The sequence below is a fragment of the Oncorhynchus nerka genome, linkage group LG7 (genome assembly GCF_034236695.1).
Source record: "Oncorhynchus nerka isolate Pitt River linkage group LG7, Oner_Uvic_2.0, whole genome shotgun sequence".
NCBI lineage: Eukaryota > Metazoa > Chordata > Actinopteri > Salmoniformes > Salmonidae > Oncorhynchus > Oncorhynchus nerka.
In genome coordinates, this window is record NC_088402.1 from 34,403,560 (window position 1) to 34,417,582 (window position 14,023).

Consider the following 14,023-nt stretch of genomic DNA (forward strand, 5'->3'; position numbering starts at 1 on the left):
TTCCCACTATTACCACAATATTTCTTGGTTTGAGTACTTTAGAACTCAACCAGTTTATCCTCTTAGGGACTAGCCACCTACTACTACTAGCCTTGGTGCAGACCCTCACATTTCAGCTCTATAAAATAAAGGAATAATCTCACTGACATGGTTGCACCGGATTTCTTCAATTGACATAGCTGCATCCTGACATCCACATGCTGAAATACAAATGCTATAGAGAGAAAGAGTCGTATAATAACTACAATAAAATAGGTAAACTTTTCTACTATGGGGGATTGTAGATTGACAGGCTAGTGATTTTGCTGTTCGTTGGCTGAGCAAAAGTAAATGTGGAGAGTTGTATCTTCTAAGTCCACATCCGAAATCGGTAAGAAGGGCCACACATCGTTGCATCCTCGACTTACATCTTCTGTTAATATAATTTACCATAACCAAAATGTGATTTCTCATGTCTGGTAAATTTAAAATGTTGCCTGTTAAATGTCCGGAAACCCTGGTATGTGTACATGAGTGCATTTGTGTGTGTTATTGACCCATTTTCATTCTTAACCCACTTTTATAGCATTGATATCAAGTTAGCCAAACATTTGATTTTAGATGTAAATCAATGATTTACATTTTTCTGTTTGTTTTTATCTAATGCTTTACTTGATGGATAATTGTTGTGAATATATCATATTGGATTCATTGTGTTGAATGCATTTTGAGATCCAACCCTTGTATCTTTAGTATTTTCCTCCAGTTCATCGGGTAGACAGACAGTGGTTGGAAGGCGAAACTACGAGGCATACATCAATAACATGCAAACTTGTCCTGCACTGAATTAATAAGTTAGTCATCCACATCCACCCATTTATACTGGAAAAATAAGGTATTCAGCAGCAATGATCCCGCTAATTGTTTTCGGTACTGAGCAAATTTCAGATCTGAACATTGGGAAAAATCTGTGCAACTTCCGGCGTGCATTTAGTGCGAGTCTGTACCCACTTTAATTTACTGTTTTAATTGGCCAAGTAGGCTACTGTGGCTATTTGATCATAATGTGGGCTACCAGAGTGGCCTACCATTTAAAAAAAATAAGGGGAAAATGCATCATGTAACATTTTAACATGGAAGTAGCAGTTCTATCATTCAGCCTATAGTAGCAGCCAATGTGTGGTGTTCAATGTAGGCCTACATTGGCTTGTGAAAGTATTCCTTTTTTTTGAGGTTTGTATTATTTGATTTACATAACATACCTACCACTTTGAAGATGCAAAATATTATTTATTGTGAAACAAACAAGAAATAAGGATAAAAAAGAGAACTTGAGCGTGCTTAACTATTCACCCCCCCAAAGTCAATACTTTGTAGCGCCACCTTTTGCGGCAATTACAGCTGCAAGTCTCTTGGGGTATGTCTCTATAAGCTTGGCACGTCTAGCCACTGGGATTTTCTCCCGATCTTCAAGGCAAAACTGCTCTAGCTCCTTCAAGTTGGATGGGTTCCGCTGGTATACAGCAATCTTTAAGTCATACCACATATTGTCAATTGGATTGAGGTCTTGGCTTTGACTAGGCCATTCCAAGACATTTAAATGTTTCCCCTTAAACCACTCGAGTATTGCTGTAACAGTATGCATAGGGTCATTGTCCTGCTGGAAGGTGAACCTACATCCCAGTCTCAAATCTCACTGAAACAGGTTTCCCTCCAGAATTTCCCTGTATTTAGTGCCATCCATCATTCCTTCAAATTCTGACCAGTTTCCCAGTCCCTGCCTATGGGGAAAAACATCCCCACAGCATGATGCTGCCACCACAATGCTTCACCCTGGGGGATGGTGTTCTCAGGGTGATGAGGTGTTGGGTTTGCACCAGACATAGTGTTTTCCCTGGTGGCCAAAAAGCTACATTTTAGTCTCATCTGACCAGAGTACCTTCTTCCATATGTTTGGGGAGTCTTTTGGCGAACACCATACGTTTGCTTTTTTTCTGGCCACTCTTCCGTAAAGCCCAGCTCTATGGAGTGAACGGCTTAAAGTGGTCCTATGGACAGACACTCCAATCTCCACTGTGGAGCTTTGCAGCTGCTTCAGGGTTATCTGGTCTCTTTGTTGCTTCTCTGATTAATGCCCTTTGCCTGGTCTGTGATATTTTTTTTATAATGGAATTAATGTTTGCTTTTTTATCTGGCCACTCTTCCTAAGTCACAACCCAGCTCTATTGCATTTTTCTTGTGAACGGCTTAAAGTGGTCCTATGGACAGACACTCCAATCTCCACTGTGGAGCTTTGCAGCTGCTTCAGGGTTATCTTTGGTAACAAAAGTATATCTAAAAGCCTTGATGTTCATCAGTCCACGGTAAGACAAATTGTCTATAAATGGATAAAGTTCTCCCTAGGAGTGGCCATCCTGTATAGATGACTGCAAGAGCACAGCGCAGAATGCTCAATGAGGTGTAATTAAGAAGAATCCTAGAGTGTCAGCTAAAGACTTATATAAATCTCTGGAACATGCTAACATCTCTGTTGACGAGCCTACGATACGTAAAACACTAAACAAGAATGGTGTTCATGGGAAGACACCACGGAAGAAGCCACTGCTGTCCAAAAAAACCATTGCTGCACGTCTGAAGTTCGCAAAGAGCATCTGGATGTTCCACAGCGCTGCTGGCAAAATATTCTGTGTACTGATTAAACTAAAGTTGAGTTGTTTGGAGGGAAAAAAAAGGCACAGCACAGCACACCAACATCCAAACCTCCTCCCAACTGTGAAGTATGGTGAAGGGACTATCAGGGTTTGGAGCTGCTTTGCTGCCTCAGGGCCTGGACAGGTTGCTATCATCGACGGAAAAATGAATTCCCAAGTTTTATCAAGACATTTTGCAGGAGGATGGGTTGGGTGATGCCACAGGACAAAAACCCAAAACACAGAAGTAAATCAGCAACCGAATGGCTTCAACAGAAGAAAATACGCCTACTGGAGTGGCCCAGTCAGTGTCCTGACCTCAACCCGATATAAATTAGTTTGTGGAATTAGTTTGACACCCCTGGTCTGTAGCCTAAGCCAAGGCATAGGCTATTCTCAATCACAGCTTTATAATAGAACAAACAATAATATTTTTTTTCTGTTTTGAGGCTAATTAATTAAGTATCAAGTTCTGAAGACAGTGGACTACTTTATCCAGGCAATGATGTCATAATTAGTGATCCACCGTTATCCAATATTTTCCTTGCCAAAAAAACCTGAGACAGATATTTACAATTTTAGCGGACTTTTTAAGCATTCTAGTACAGTTATAGTTAACACATACACATGGACGCAACGATATAAGGCACTGCATCTCAGTGCAAGAGGCGTCACTACGGTCCCTGGTTCGAATCCAGGCTGTATCACATCTGGCCGTGATTGGGAGTCCCATAGGGTGGCGCACAATTGGCCCAGCATCGTCCAGGTTTGGCCGGGGTAGGCTGTCCATTGTAAATAAGAATTTATTCTTAACTGACTTGCCTAGTTAAATAAAGGTTACACACACCACACTGACCAGTAAAACATTAATCAAAAGCTATTTCTTTCACTTGCTGTTCTGTTTCGTTGTTGATTTGTTCAGTCATTTCATTCTCAACCAGGATTTCTCATACTATGGAACGCCGTTTGGGTCTTTGTCAAATAAGCTTGTTGACCAATCAGGACCTGTATATGACTGCATCATATAATAATAATTTAAAGTGTTGTTTTTTTACATGGTGTAATCAATGTGTAATAACTATATTTCATTGATACGTATGCTATGATGCTGGTAAAGTTGTCTCGCACACCTACAGTGCTGGTCATATAAAAAAAGCTAGCTAGCTCATGGATGCAAACACTGTTCTTCCCCAAAAACATAGCAAAAACGACATCTGTTTCAGTAGCTATATAGTTAGCTAGCTAACTATATAGCTAGGTGTCATCTAAAATAACGCTAATTTATAAGACAATTCTTATTTGATTAATGGTGGTCGGACTCATCTATGTGAAGCTAGCCACAAAAAGGATTAGATACAATAGTAGACTTTGCAGTTAGCTTTCAAAATAAATATGTCATCGACAGTGACACAAATAGTAGAATTATGCCATAATTGAATAGATCTTGCTAAATGAGGTTGTAATGTTATAAAATGAACAAAAGACAATTTATTAATTTAACAAATCTAAAATCACACTGGATGTATTATACTTTAGAATTGCATTGGGGGCATACTTATTTCACTGTACAGCCTTACCTATAGATTATGGATCAAGGACATGGGGTATCAGTCTACTCAGTGACACCCAGAGAACATTAGCATCGTAGCTCTTATTGTGGGTCTCTGAAACAACTGTAAATTGAGCCACATTTGTCAACCTATGTGTATTGAACACTATTCCAGAGGAAAAACAATACTACGTGGATGACTTAAATGTAAATGTAAAATGTTTTGGAGTCCTGATAACTCTGGGTATTGAGTAGACTGATACCCCATTTCATTGATCCCCAATCCTTAGCTAAAGCTGTACAGTGCAATATGAATGTCAATACACACAATAGGCTGACTGGGGAGATGATTTCACACACTCACAGTCCCGTGATAAGAGCTACAACGCTAATATTTGCGTAAACTCTGCAGAGTTAGATTTTGTGGGTGTCACCGAGTAGACCCATACCCCATTACATTGCTTCACATTCCAACCATGTTTAACATTTATCTAGTCTATATATGGCATTATTCCACCAATTGTAACCTTTTGCATCACATTCAAGAGGTACTTTTGAAGGCAAACCGCAAAATCCACTATTGTGCCTAATCCTTATTGTGGCTAGCTTCACAACACAACCCGGTCCGGTCGAGCCTCACTAGCCAGATGAAGCTACCGGGCTGCTTATAATGTTAGCTTTGGGCAACAGGGTTAAGTAGCTGGCTAGCTATTTATTTTCATGAACTAAAGTTCAATTTCAATAGGCGAACAACAAGTGGCTACCTAGCTAATACTTACTCACAAGGATTCCTAAATCATTGCTAATAATAATGAAAATGACTGCAGTTTCTACTGGTCATTGTTTTTAGGCTGGCTGTATTGGTGATAGCTAGGTACCAAGCTAAAGCTAGCTACCCCAGAAGTTGTGGTCAAACAAATAATGCTTTATTACCAATGCGGTATTGTAAACACATCGTTCGTGATTGGTGTTTGCAAATTCAGAACACACACCATTCTATAAAAGAACTGTGTTATTTGACGTTGCAAATTAAAAGCTTATTTAACGCGTCAAATAGTGTTATTTGACGTATCTTTGACATGCAAAGACCCAAACGGCATTCCATAGTATGTTGTGACGCTAATAGCAGTGACGCTATTACTGTGTAACTTCGGTAGGGCGACATGTGTACCGGTGCTTAATCAGTCGGCGAAAGCCAACATCACCCACGACAGAGAACGGTTGATTGTCAAGGGCAATGAATTCCATTATCTTGGCTTTAATGGATTTTGCCTTTTGAGTTGTCTCGCTGAAATGTTCTTACTCTTTCAAATGGCTGCTCGACTTGTTGACTGCTCGATCAACACAGCAGTCATTGTGGGCTAGGTTAGGAATGCTGTTTTTGCACGTGTAGCGCAAAATGTTATGTGGCGTCATTGCCTCATGTACCTGCGTTATATAGGTACACACGTCGGCTTTAACATCGGTTTTGCAAATCGGCGTTAAACTAGACATCGGGCCGATACCGATGTTGGCATTTTTAGCTAATATCGACAGATTCCGATATGTTAACCGATATATTGTGCATCCCTAGTCATTCCTCATCAGACAGTCACTGCTCTATCACGCCAGACAGACAAACACACAAACCTGCTCCACGCTGAAGCTCCTCCACCAGAAAGAAATATTAGAAAAGATTTGCCTGGACTTAGCCTCTGCCCAGGCTTTCAACATCATTTCATTATCTTTCGTCATGATTTGTCCAGTTGCATTTGATTTTGCGCTATAGCCAACTGTTGTCTTTAGCTGAGTTAAAACTATGTAACTTTCTGGGTGACCCGACCAAATTCACATCAAATCTGTCATTCTCATTGAAAGCAAGTCTAAGAAGCGGTAGATCTGTTCTATGTGCGCTATTTCTATGCTTCTCGTGCTTAAGTTTAGTTTTCCATCGTTTACTTTTGGTTTTGTACACCAGCTGAAAATGCAATATTTTTGTTTATGGAAAAGATATTTCACAGCAGTTTAGATGGTACAATGATTCACTATATTTGCTTGTTTTGTCTTACAAACTGAAATTAGGCAAACTATTATAATTTTCACAACCATGAAATGGCGGCGCGATTTCTGCATGGTGCATATAAAAAAAATAATCTAACATTTTAAATACTTTTTGGGGGGTGATGGCATATCACAATGTTTTATGGCCACATAATCCCCATAGGACAAAGGTTGACATCGCCCATCCCTAGTGAACAGTATGAGCTCTCACTGTGCCCCTCTCTCACTTCAGCTCCTCATCCAGATGCTGACCACCCCTTCCTCGTACGCCCACCCACCAGCTTGCCTGCCCTCTTCCTCCTCCATACCACCCACCCCCCCTTATTTCCCGTTCCCCTCCCCGCCATGCTCCCCAGGCCCTGGGGTGAAGGGGGTTGGCAGGGCCGGGGGGGTTACCCTGCGCTCTCCGGCCACTCGTCACCTCACCCACCTGGACCCCTGGAGGAGACACAGTTGGGAGCCCGGAGCTATCGTTACGGTGCAGCAGAAGGGGATGGAACCCAGCGACAACCGCAGGTAAGGGGCGCAATAAACACACAATTATTTTTCGGGAATCTTAATGTTAATATTTTATCCATTTACAATACAATATTTAAAAAGTATATCTATTATACAGAAACAATGGAAATTTGTACATTTTTTGTGTCAGTCCCCAATCCCACCACACAACTACAATATAGCTTTAATAGACACTTATCCACACACTCTTAAATCACATGTTCACACCCAAATATACATTCAAATCTATCAGCATCCGTGTATGATTTATTTGAAAACCGTATTCATGTGGATCTCAGGCAGTCCCTCCAGAATTTAGCAGGGATTAATTTCTGATATTTGCGGGCAAAAATGCTTGATTTGCTGCAGCAATTCTGACATTGTGCGTGGCATTGTGCATTTTGTCCAATTTGGCGCAAAAATGGGCTGACGAGGGAACGTTTGACGTGTGGCTTGGTTGAACCATGCTGTTCGGTAAATGTGCAGTGATTGGTTGAAATTGCAAGCCCTCTTTGTACTGCTTGATTTTGCTAAATTGTTTGCAATCACGAAATCCTGGAGGGACTGCTCACTGGCAGTTAACCCCCTACTCACTCTCTTTTTCACTCTCTCTTTCACAAAATTCATAGGAAGCTTTAAAGGAAAACTCCACCCACAAACTATCTTTTGGCATTTATTTAATTAGTCCATTATTTGACGTAGTCAAAAAAGGTTTTGCTTGTCAGCAATCATGTTTTCAAGTTAGGTAGCTTTCAAAATACAGAAATCATCCCCTCATGATGACAGTTTGGGACTATGTCAACAATGGACTAATGAAACAACTGCTAAAAGATAGTTATTGGGTAGAATTTTCCTTAAATGCCTTTTTAGTTGTTGTTTCCACATCTCTTAAAAGTGCCTCCTTTTCACCTCGTCACATGATTTACCTGACATTAACACATTTCCAGTGGGTGGTAGGTACAAGGTAAATCATATTTGGTACAAGCCTTGGTGAAATGACTTGTAAGGGTTGGTTTATCCCACAACGGCCCTGTCTTGGGAAGAGAATTGGGAGTGTTCAGTGTGTCCAGATTCACAGACATACAGTGCCTTAGGGAAGGAATTCCTACCCCTCGACTTTTACCAGATTTTAAGTTTCAGCCGTATTCTAAAATGGATTTTAAAAAAAAATCTTCATCAATCAACACCCAATACCCCATAATGACATATAAATATATGTTTAGAATTTTTTGCAAATGTATTAAAATAAAAAACTGATGTTACATTTACATAAGTATTCAGACCCTTTACTCAGTACTTTGTTGAACCACCTTTGGTAGTGATTACAGCCTCTAGTCTTCTTGGGAATGACGGTACAAGCTTGACACACCTGTATTTGGGGAGTTTCTCAATTTTTCTTTGCAGACGCTCCCAAGCTCTGTCAGATTGGATGGGGAGTGTCGCTTAACAGCTATTTTTAGGTCTCTCCAGAGATGTTCGATCGGGTTCAAGTCCGTGCTCTGGCTGGGCCACTTAAGGACATTCAGAGACTTGTCCCGAAGCTACTTCTGTGTTGTCTTGGCTGTGTGCTTAGGGTCGTAGTCCTGTTGGAAGGTGAACCTTCACCCCAGTCTGAGGTCCTGAGCTTTCTGAGCTTGGTTTTTGTTCTGACATGCACTGTTAACTGTGGACCTTTTTTATAGACAGATTTGTGCCTTTCCACAGGTGGACTCCATTCAAGTTGTAGAAACATCTCAAGGATGATCAATGGAAACAGGATGCACCTGAGCTCAATTTCAAGTCTCATAGCAAAGGGTCTGAATACTTATGTAAATAAGGTATTTCTGTTTTTTATTTTTAAAACATTTGCAAAAAATAGTAAAAAAAAAACAGTTTTCACTTTGTCATTATGGGTTATTGGGACGAGGAAGATTTTGTATTTAATCCATTTTAGAATAAGGCTGTAACGTAACAAAATGGGAATGGGTCTGCATTCCAACTCACACTGTTATGGGCACTCTGCCTCTCTCTTGCATGCACACACACACCGCCCAGAGAGTAGCCATTGTTGGACAACATCTCTCCCCCTCCCCTCACACACAGAAAACACCACGACAGGTCCAGTCAGACAGTGTTACAACCATAACACACACATACCTCCTTGCCTTGACACGTATCAGGAGTTACGGAGACAACCTCTCATCTGCAACTATAGTCATTGTGAACTGGTGAATGGTAGTGTGTATACGTGTTCGGAGACTTTCTTTACAGAAGAGAGAGACCCTTCCACTTCTATGTTTGTTACTTTTTGCAGACTTTCCCTTTCTTGTCTTTCTTCTCTCTACTTCTATTGTATCAGGATAATTTATTGGGAAATGTGATGTCTGTATGTGTATTTGGAGGATTTCTATATGTGTAAACTGACAATGCCTTTCTTAATTGCTCCTGAACTGAATCTTCCCTTAGTGTGAGTCTGGAGAACCTGGACCCCGAGGAGATGGAGAAGGTTCTGGGTGTGGCGCTGGATGTCCGGCGAGGGGGGAGGGATCCTCGGAGGAACCCCATTACCCAGGAGGGCTCCCTGTCCTCCCTCACAGAGGAAGAGGCCGGGTCTGACGTGCAGCACTACTCCATATTGGAGGTGAGCCTGTACAATCAGGGTTGTGTGATTGGACGAGCAGGCTGTCACTCATTCTGAATTGAAATGCATGTATTGAGAAAACCATAGGGACTTTTAATGCTATGAAAGTTGTGGGATGAGCAAAATGTAATGTTTTTTGTAATGTTAATGTACAATACCGTTCAAAAGTTTGGGGGTCACTTAGAAATGTCCTTGTTTTTGAAAGAAAGGCATTTTTTTTCGTCCATTAAAATAACATGAAATTAATCAGAAATAGAGTGTAGACCTTGTTAATGTTGTAAATGATTATTGTAGCTGGAAATGGCAGATTTTTAATGGAATATTACCGAGGCGAACAGAGGAAGTGCAAATCAATCCCAGAACAACAGCAATGGACTTTGTGACGATGCTGGAGGAAACGGGTACAAAAGTATCTATATCCACAGTAAAACGTGTCCTATATCGACATAACCTGAAAGGCAGCTCAGCAAGGAAGAAGTCACTGCTCCAAAACCACCACAAAAAAGCCAGACTACTGTTTGCAACTGCACATGGGGACAAAGATCGTACTTTTTGGAGAAATGTCCTCTGGTCTGATGAAACAAATAGAGCTGTTTGGCCAATAACCATCATTATGTTTGGAGGAAAAAAGGGGAGGCTTGCAAGCCGAAGAACACCATCCCAACCGTGAAGCACGGGGGTGGCAGCATCATGTTGTGGGGGTGCTTTACTGCAGGAGGGACTAGTGCACTTGACAAAATAAATGGCATCATGAGGCGGGGAAATTATGTGGATATATTGAAGCAACATCAAGACATCAGTCAGGAAGTTAAAGCTTGGTCGCAAGTGGGTCTTCTAAATGGACAATGACCCCAAGCATACTACCAAAGTTGTGGCAAAATGGCTTAAGGACAACAAAGTCAAGGTATTGGAGTGGCCATCACAAAGCCCTGACCTCAATCCTATAGACAATTTGTGGGCAGAACTGAAAAAGCACGTGCGAGCAAGGAGGCCTACAAACCTGACTCCATTTCAACAGCTTTGTCAGGAGGAAATGGGCCAAAATTCACCCAACTTATTGTGGGAAGCTTGTGGAAGGCTACCTGAAAAGTTTGACCCAAGTGAAACAATTTAAAAACAATGTTACCAAATACTAATTGAGGTTATGTAAACTTCTGACCCACTTCTATGAAAAAGATAAAAGCTGAAGTAAATCATTCTCTCTACTATTATTCTGACATTTCACATTCTTAAAATAAAGTGGTGATCCTAACTGACCTAAGAGGGAATTTTTAATACGATTAAATGTCAGGAATTGTGAAAAACTGAGTTTAAATGTATTTGGCTAAGGTGTATGTAAACTTCCAACTTGAACTGTATATGTCAAAATAAAGATTTTTTGCTCCAACTTGTTGTTGGGTCACAGGAGCAGTGCAATGCTCATTTTTTGTAACTTTGTGTAAAACAGGAGCAGTCGAACCAGCTGCAGGGTTGCAGTGCATCGGCCCCGACCCTCAGTGTGGCACGTCACAGAAACCTTCAAAGCACGGCCCCCCGACCACGCTCCGACTGCTACGGTAATCCTACACTGCACGCCTGGTTTGTGTTCATTATGTACCAAACGAAGAAAACGGGGAGGGCCTACCTGGAACTGTCCAATAAGAAACACAGATTTTTGTTTCCTTTTGCAAAACATTTAATAGTGTTCTGTTGTGTGCCATAATGAACACAACCTGTGGTCAGACACAAGTTCACAGCGTTAAAGGGGTCACATGGGCTGCCTGCGGTCATATTCTGTATCCCTTCCCCCTAAAGTGTACACTCGTTTCTCCCGTATTTCTTACATCTGTCTGTCCATTCCTTTTTAAATTCAGTCCATGAAGGGGACTGTATACTTTGTGGAGAAGGGTAGAGATTTGGAACGCAGCCAAGGAATGCTACCTGAAGTGCTAAAGTAGCTGATTCCAATGTTTTCTGGGCAGAGTGTATCCTTGTAGTCATCTCTAGATTTGAGTAAGTCTATAAACTCCTGACTCTTCCCAAACGCTGCTCTCACTGCAGAGGGTCTTTCTTCCCTTTATGCGGTCTGTAACGTATCTAGACTGTCATTGTGCCTTGTTTTTGTTTACACTAGTTGAATAATTTTGTAAATGTTATGTGGGTATATTTAATTATTATAATTGGGTATTGTAATTTGCACTAACTGCATGCCTGTTTTTGTTTGCCAATGATTGTCAGTTTGTGCACATGTGTTTGTCAGGATTGTTACTCGGTGTGTGTGTGTTTTGTTTTTCACTGTTTATGTGTGTACTGTGTTTCACTGTTTGTGTGTACTGTGTTTCAGTTTGTGTGCATGCTTCTGTCTTTATTTCTCATTGTTTGGCTCTGTCTTTTGTCTCTCAGTATGTGATTCTTAAGGGTTTGTTTGTCCGTGTGTGTGCCCCTGCCACTCTGTGTGTGTATGCCTCCATCTGTGTGTGTATGCACCAGTGTTTGTGTGTGTGTGCAGCAGTGCGGAAGCGCTCTTCCTGTGTTTGTTCTGTCGCTAGCCCCAGTCCCAGGTTCACAGCAGAGCCTCCATTTCTACTGCTAACTCTCCCATCTCTCCGCTCTTGCTCTGTACTAGTCTCCTCCACTTCAATTCCTGCTCAGATGACCAACTTGGTTTTACTATAATATCTCCCATCATTCTCTTCCTATCCCTCTCTTCTAATCTTTGTTCTCAAACTCAGTAGCCTATAGGCTATCTGCGCCTCTCACTATCATAACAACTTACTCTTTGTGCTTGGCAAGTTTTTTTCTTGGTAAAAGATAGCACTGCAGCCCTTGAATGAGCATCAGGTGATTGGGACATTAACCTACTTTGTGTGTTTACTTTGTTATTTAAAAAAAAAAAATTCTGCCTTGTTCTAGGCATAGCTGTTATTGAGAAGTTCAGCCAGAGTCATAAGCTTTGGAGAGTGTTTAGGAAGGTGTGTTGAATGTCTTCTGATCTGTGCATTCCAGAGACTTTACCCTACTGTCAACTTGGAGGATCCACGCAGAGGTGAGTTGCCTTTCTCCCAATTTTCCCTTTTGTGCAAAGGAGGCCGCCATTTTGGATCTATTTCCTTTAGCAAACCGCCGTCTCAATTCTGAGCATGTTTTGTCTCGCGCATTGCAGTCTCCATTCTGGCTCTGTATCCTGTTCTCACGGAAGCCACAGTGCTTTTTATAGTTGTGTCCGATGTTATTAAATTACCATTTACAATCAATCCTAAAAGCGGACTGCAGTGATAATATGCAATCTGGCATTCCTCTCTCTCTCCACTTTTCTCCCTATCTCTCTTCTTTGTCATTTTATCAAATCATTTTTCTTCCTATAATCCTCTCTAAATCGTTCCCGTCTTCTGTCCCTCTCTCCTCTGTAATTCTTCCCTTTGCCAATCTCCGTCCTCTCATCCTCTCACAAACTTTCACGGGTTCTCTCTTTTCTTTGTCAAACTTTCCTGTCCTTTCCCCTCTCCTCTCTTGTAATGTTCTCATTCTCTCCTCCTGCAGTGTGGATAGTGACCTGGGTCTGCTGCTCTGGGGGAGAGAGGGAAGCTGGACAGAGGTAGAGAGAGACGAGGCCCGGGAGGAGAGGACAGGCAGCCCTTTAGAGCGCACCTTTAGTTTCCTACGCAAGATGGCCGGCAACCGCAAGGTAGGAGAAGCCTACTTTCTGCAGTAGAGTCAATCATATTTTTATTGACATTGATGGATATCAATGAAGGAGAGACCTTTACATTTACATTTACATTAGAGGAGAAACAGTGTAGAAGATCGGGATTCCATCCCTCGCAGACATGGGATCGCATATGTGCCATTGGTGGCGGCCTTAACCGCCCGACCAACCCACAGCACACATTATCTAAAAACCCGTTATACATCTAAGGTCACTTCCTAACAGGGTAATATCATTATGACAACAACACTGTATAGTAGTGCTGATCATATTGAATTGTGTGCCCGTAGACTTGCTACCAAAGTAATGGTAGAGGAGACAGTGAGTCAGAAACAAATTGACCTTTGAACAAGGTGTGTTGACTCATGACTTAAATGGAATGGCGACCAATAAACATACTAAATGTCAATAAATATGTCTGCATATATTTGTTTGTTGTCATTAGTTGGTGATATCGGAATAATCTTGTCCCATAAGTAGCCATTAGTTGTGATAACTGCATAATTGTGTCTAGTATAGTCAACCTATGGGCTTAGAGACCTAGGAGGTTGTGTACTTATCACACAACAGAGTGCATACTTCATGATTAGTGGCTTCTGTTGGTTACAGTGGACTTTGTCCATGGTCTTTAAATATGTAGTATACTGTGAAAGGGACTGGTCATTCTCATACAATGACTGACCACTTATATTGAGTAACAATACCAGCGAAACATTACAATGGAAACAATGTTTTTTTTATGGATTGGCACTCAAATAATTTCAATTATACTGTTTATTACATATTCAATATGTATGTTGATATTTTTGTGTGTGTTTCAGATCCCTGAAATTCCCTGAGATATTAGTTGTACTTGACTATGTGCTATTGGGAGTGTGTATGTACCAATTATGTCCATTAGAGGGCAGAGTAAATCACTTTGTTTTGTTTTGAGCACAGTAGAGCTTAGCAGTCAGCTTTTC

General features: G+C 41.2%; 1 protein-coding gene across 2 annotated transcripts in view; it reads left to right on the forward strand.

Annotated features, from left to right (window-relative positions):
* LOC115131504 (rho guanine nucleotide exchange factor 2-like) overlaps window positions 1-14,023 on the forward strand; it is a 65,418-nt gene that overhangs the window by 11,170 nt on the left and 40,225 nt on the right. The window contains exons 2-6 of one of the 2 annotated variants that reach the window (XM_029663271.2): window positions 6,491-6,774; window positions 9,202-9,376; window positions 10,824-10,932; window positions 12,362-12,401; window positions 12,896-13,040. In XM_029663271.2, coding sequence (XP_029519131.2) covers window positions 6,503-6,774; window positions 9,202-9,376; window positions 10,824-10,932; window positions 12,362-12,401; window positions 12,896-13,040 — 741 coding nt within the window. In that variant the 5' untranslated portion in view covers window positions 6,491-6,502. Of the gene's footprint in view, window positions 1-6,490; window positions 6,775-9,201; window positions 9,377-10,823; window positions 10,933-12,361; window positions 12,402-12,895; window positions 13,041-14,023 lie in introns of those variants that run through there. The other variant, XM_029663274.2, reaches the window with a different exon arrangement.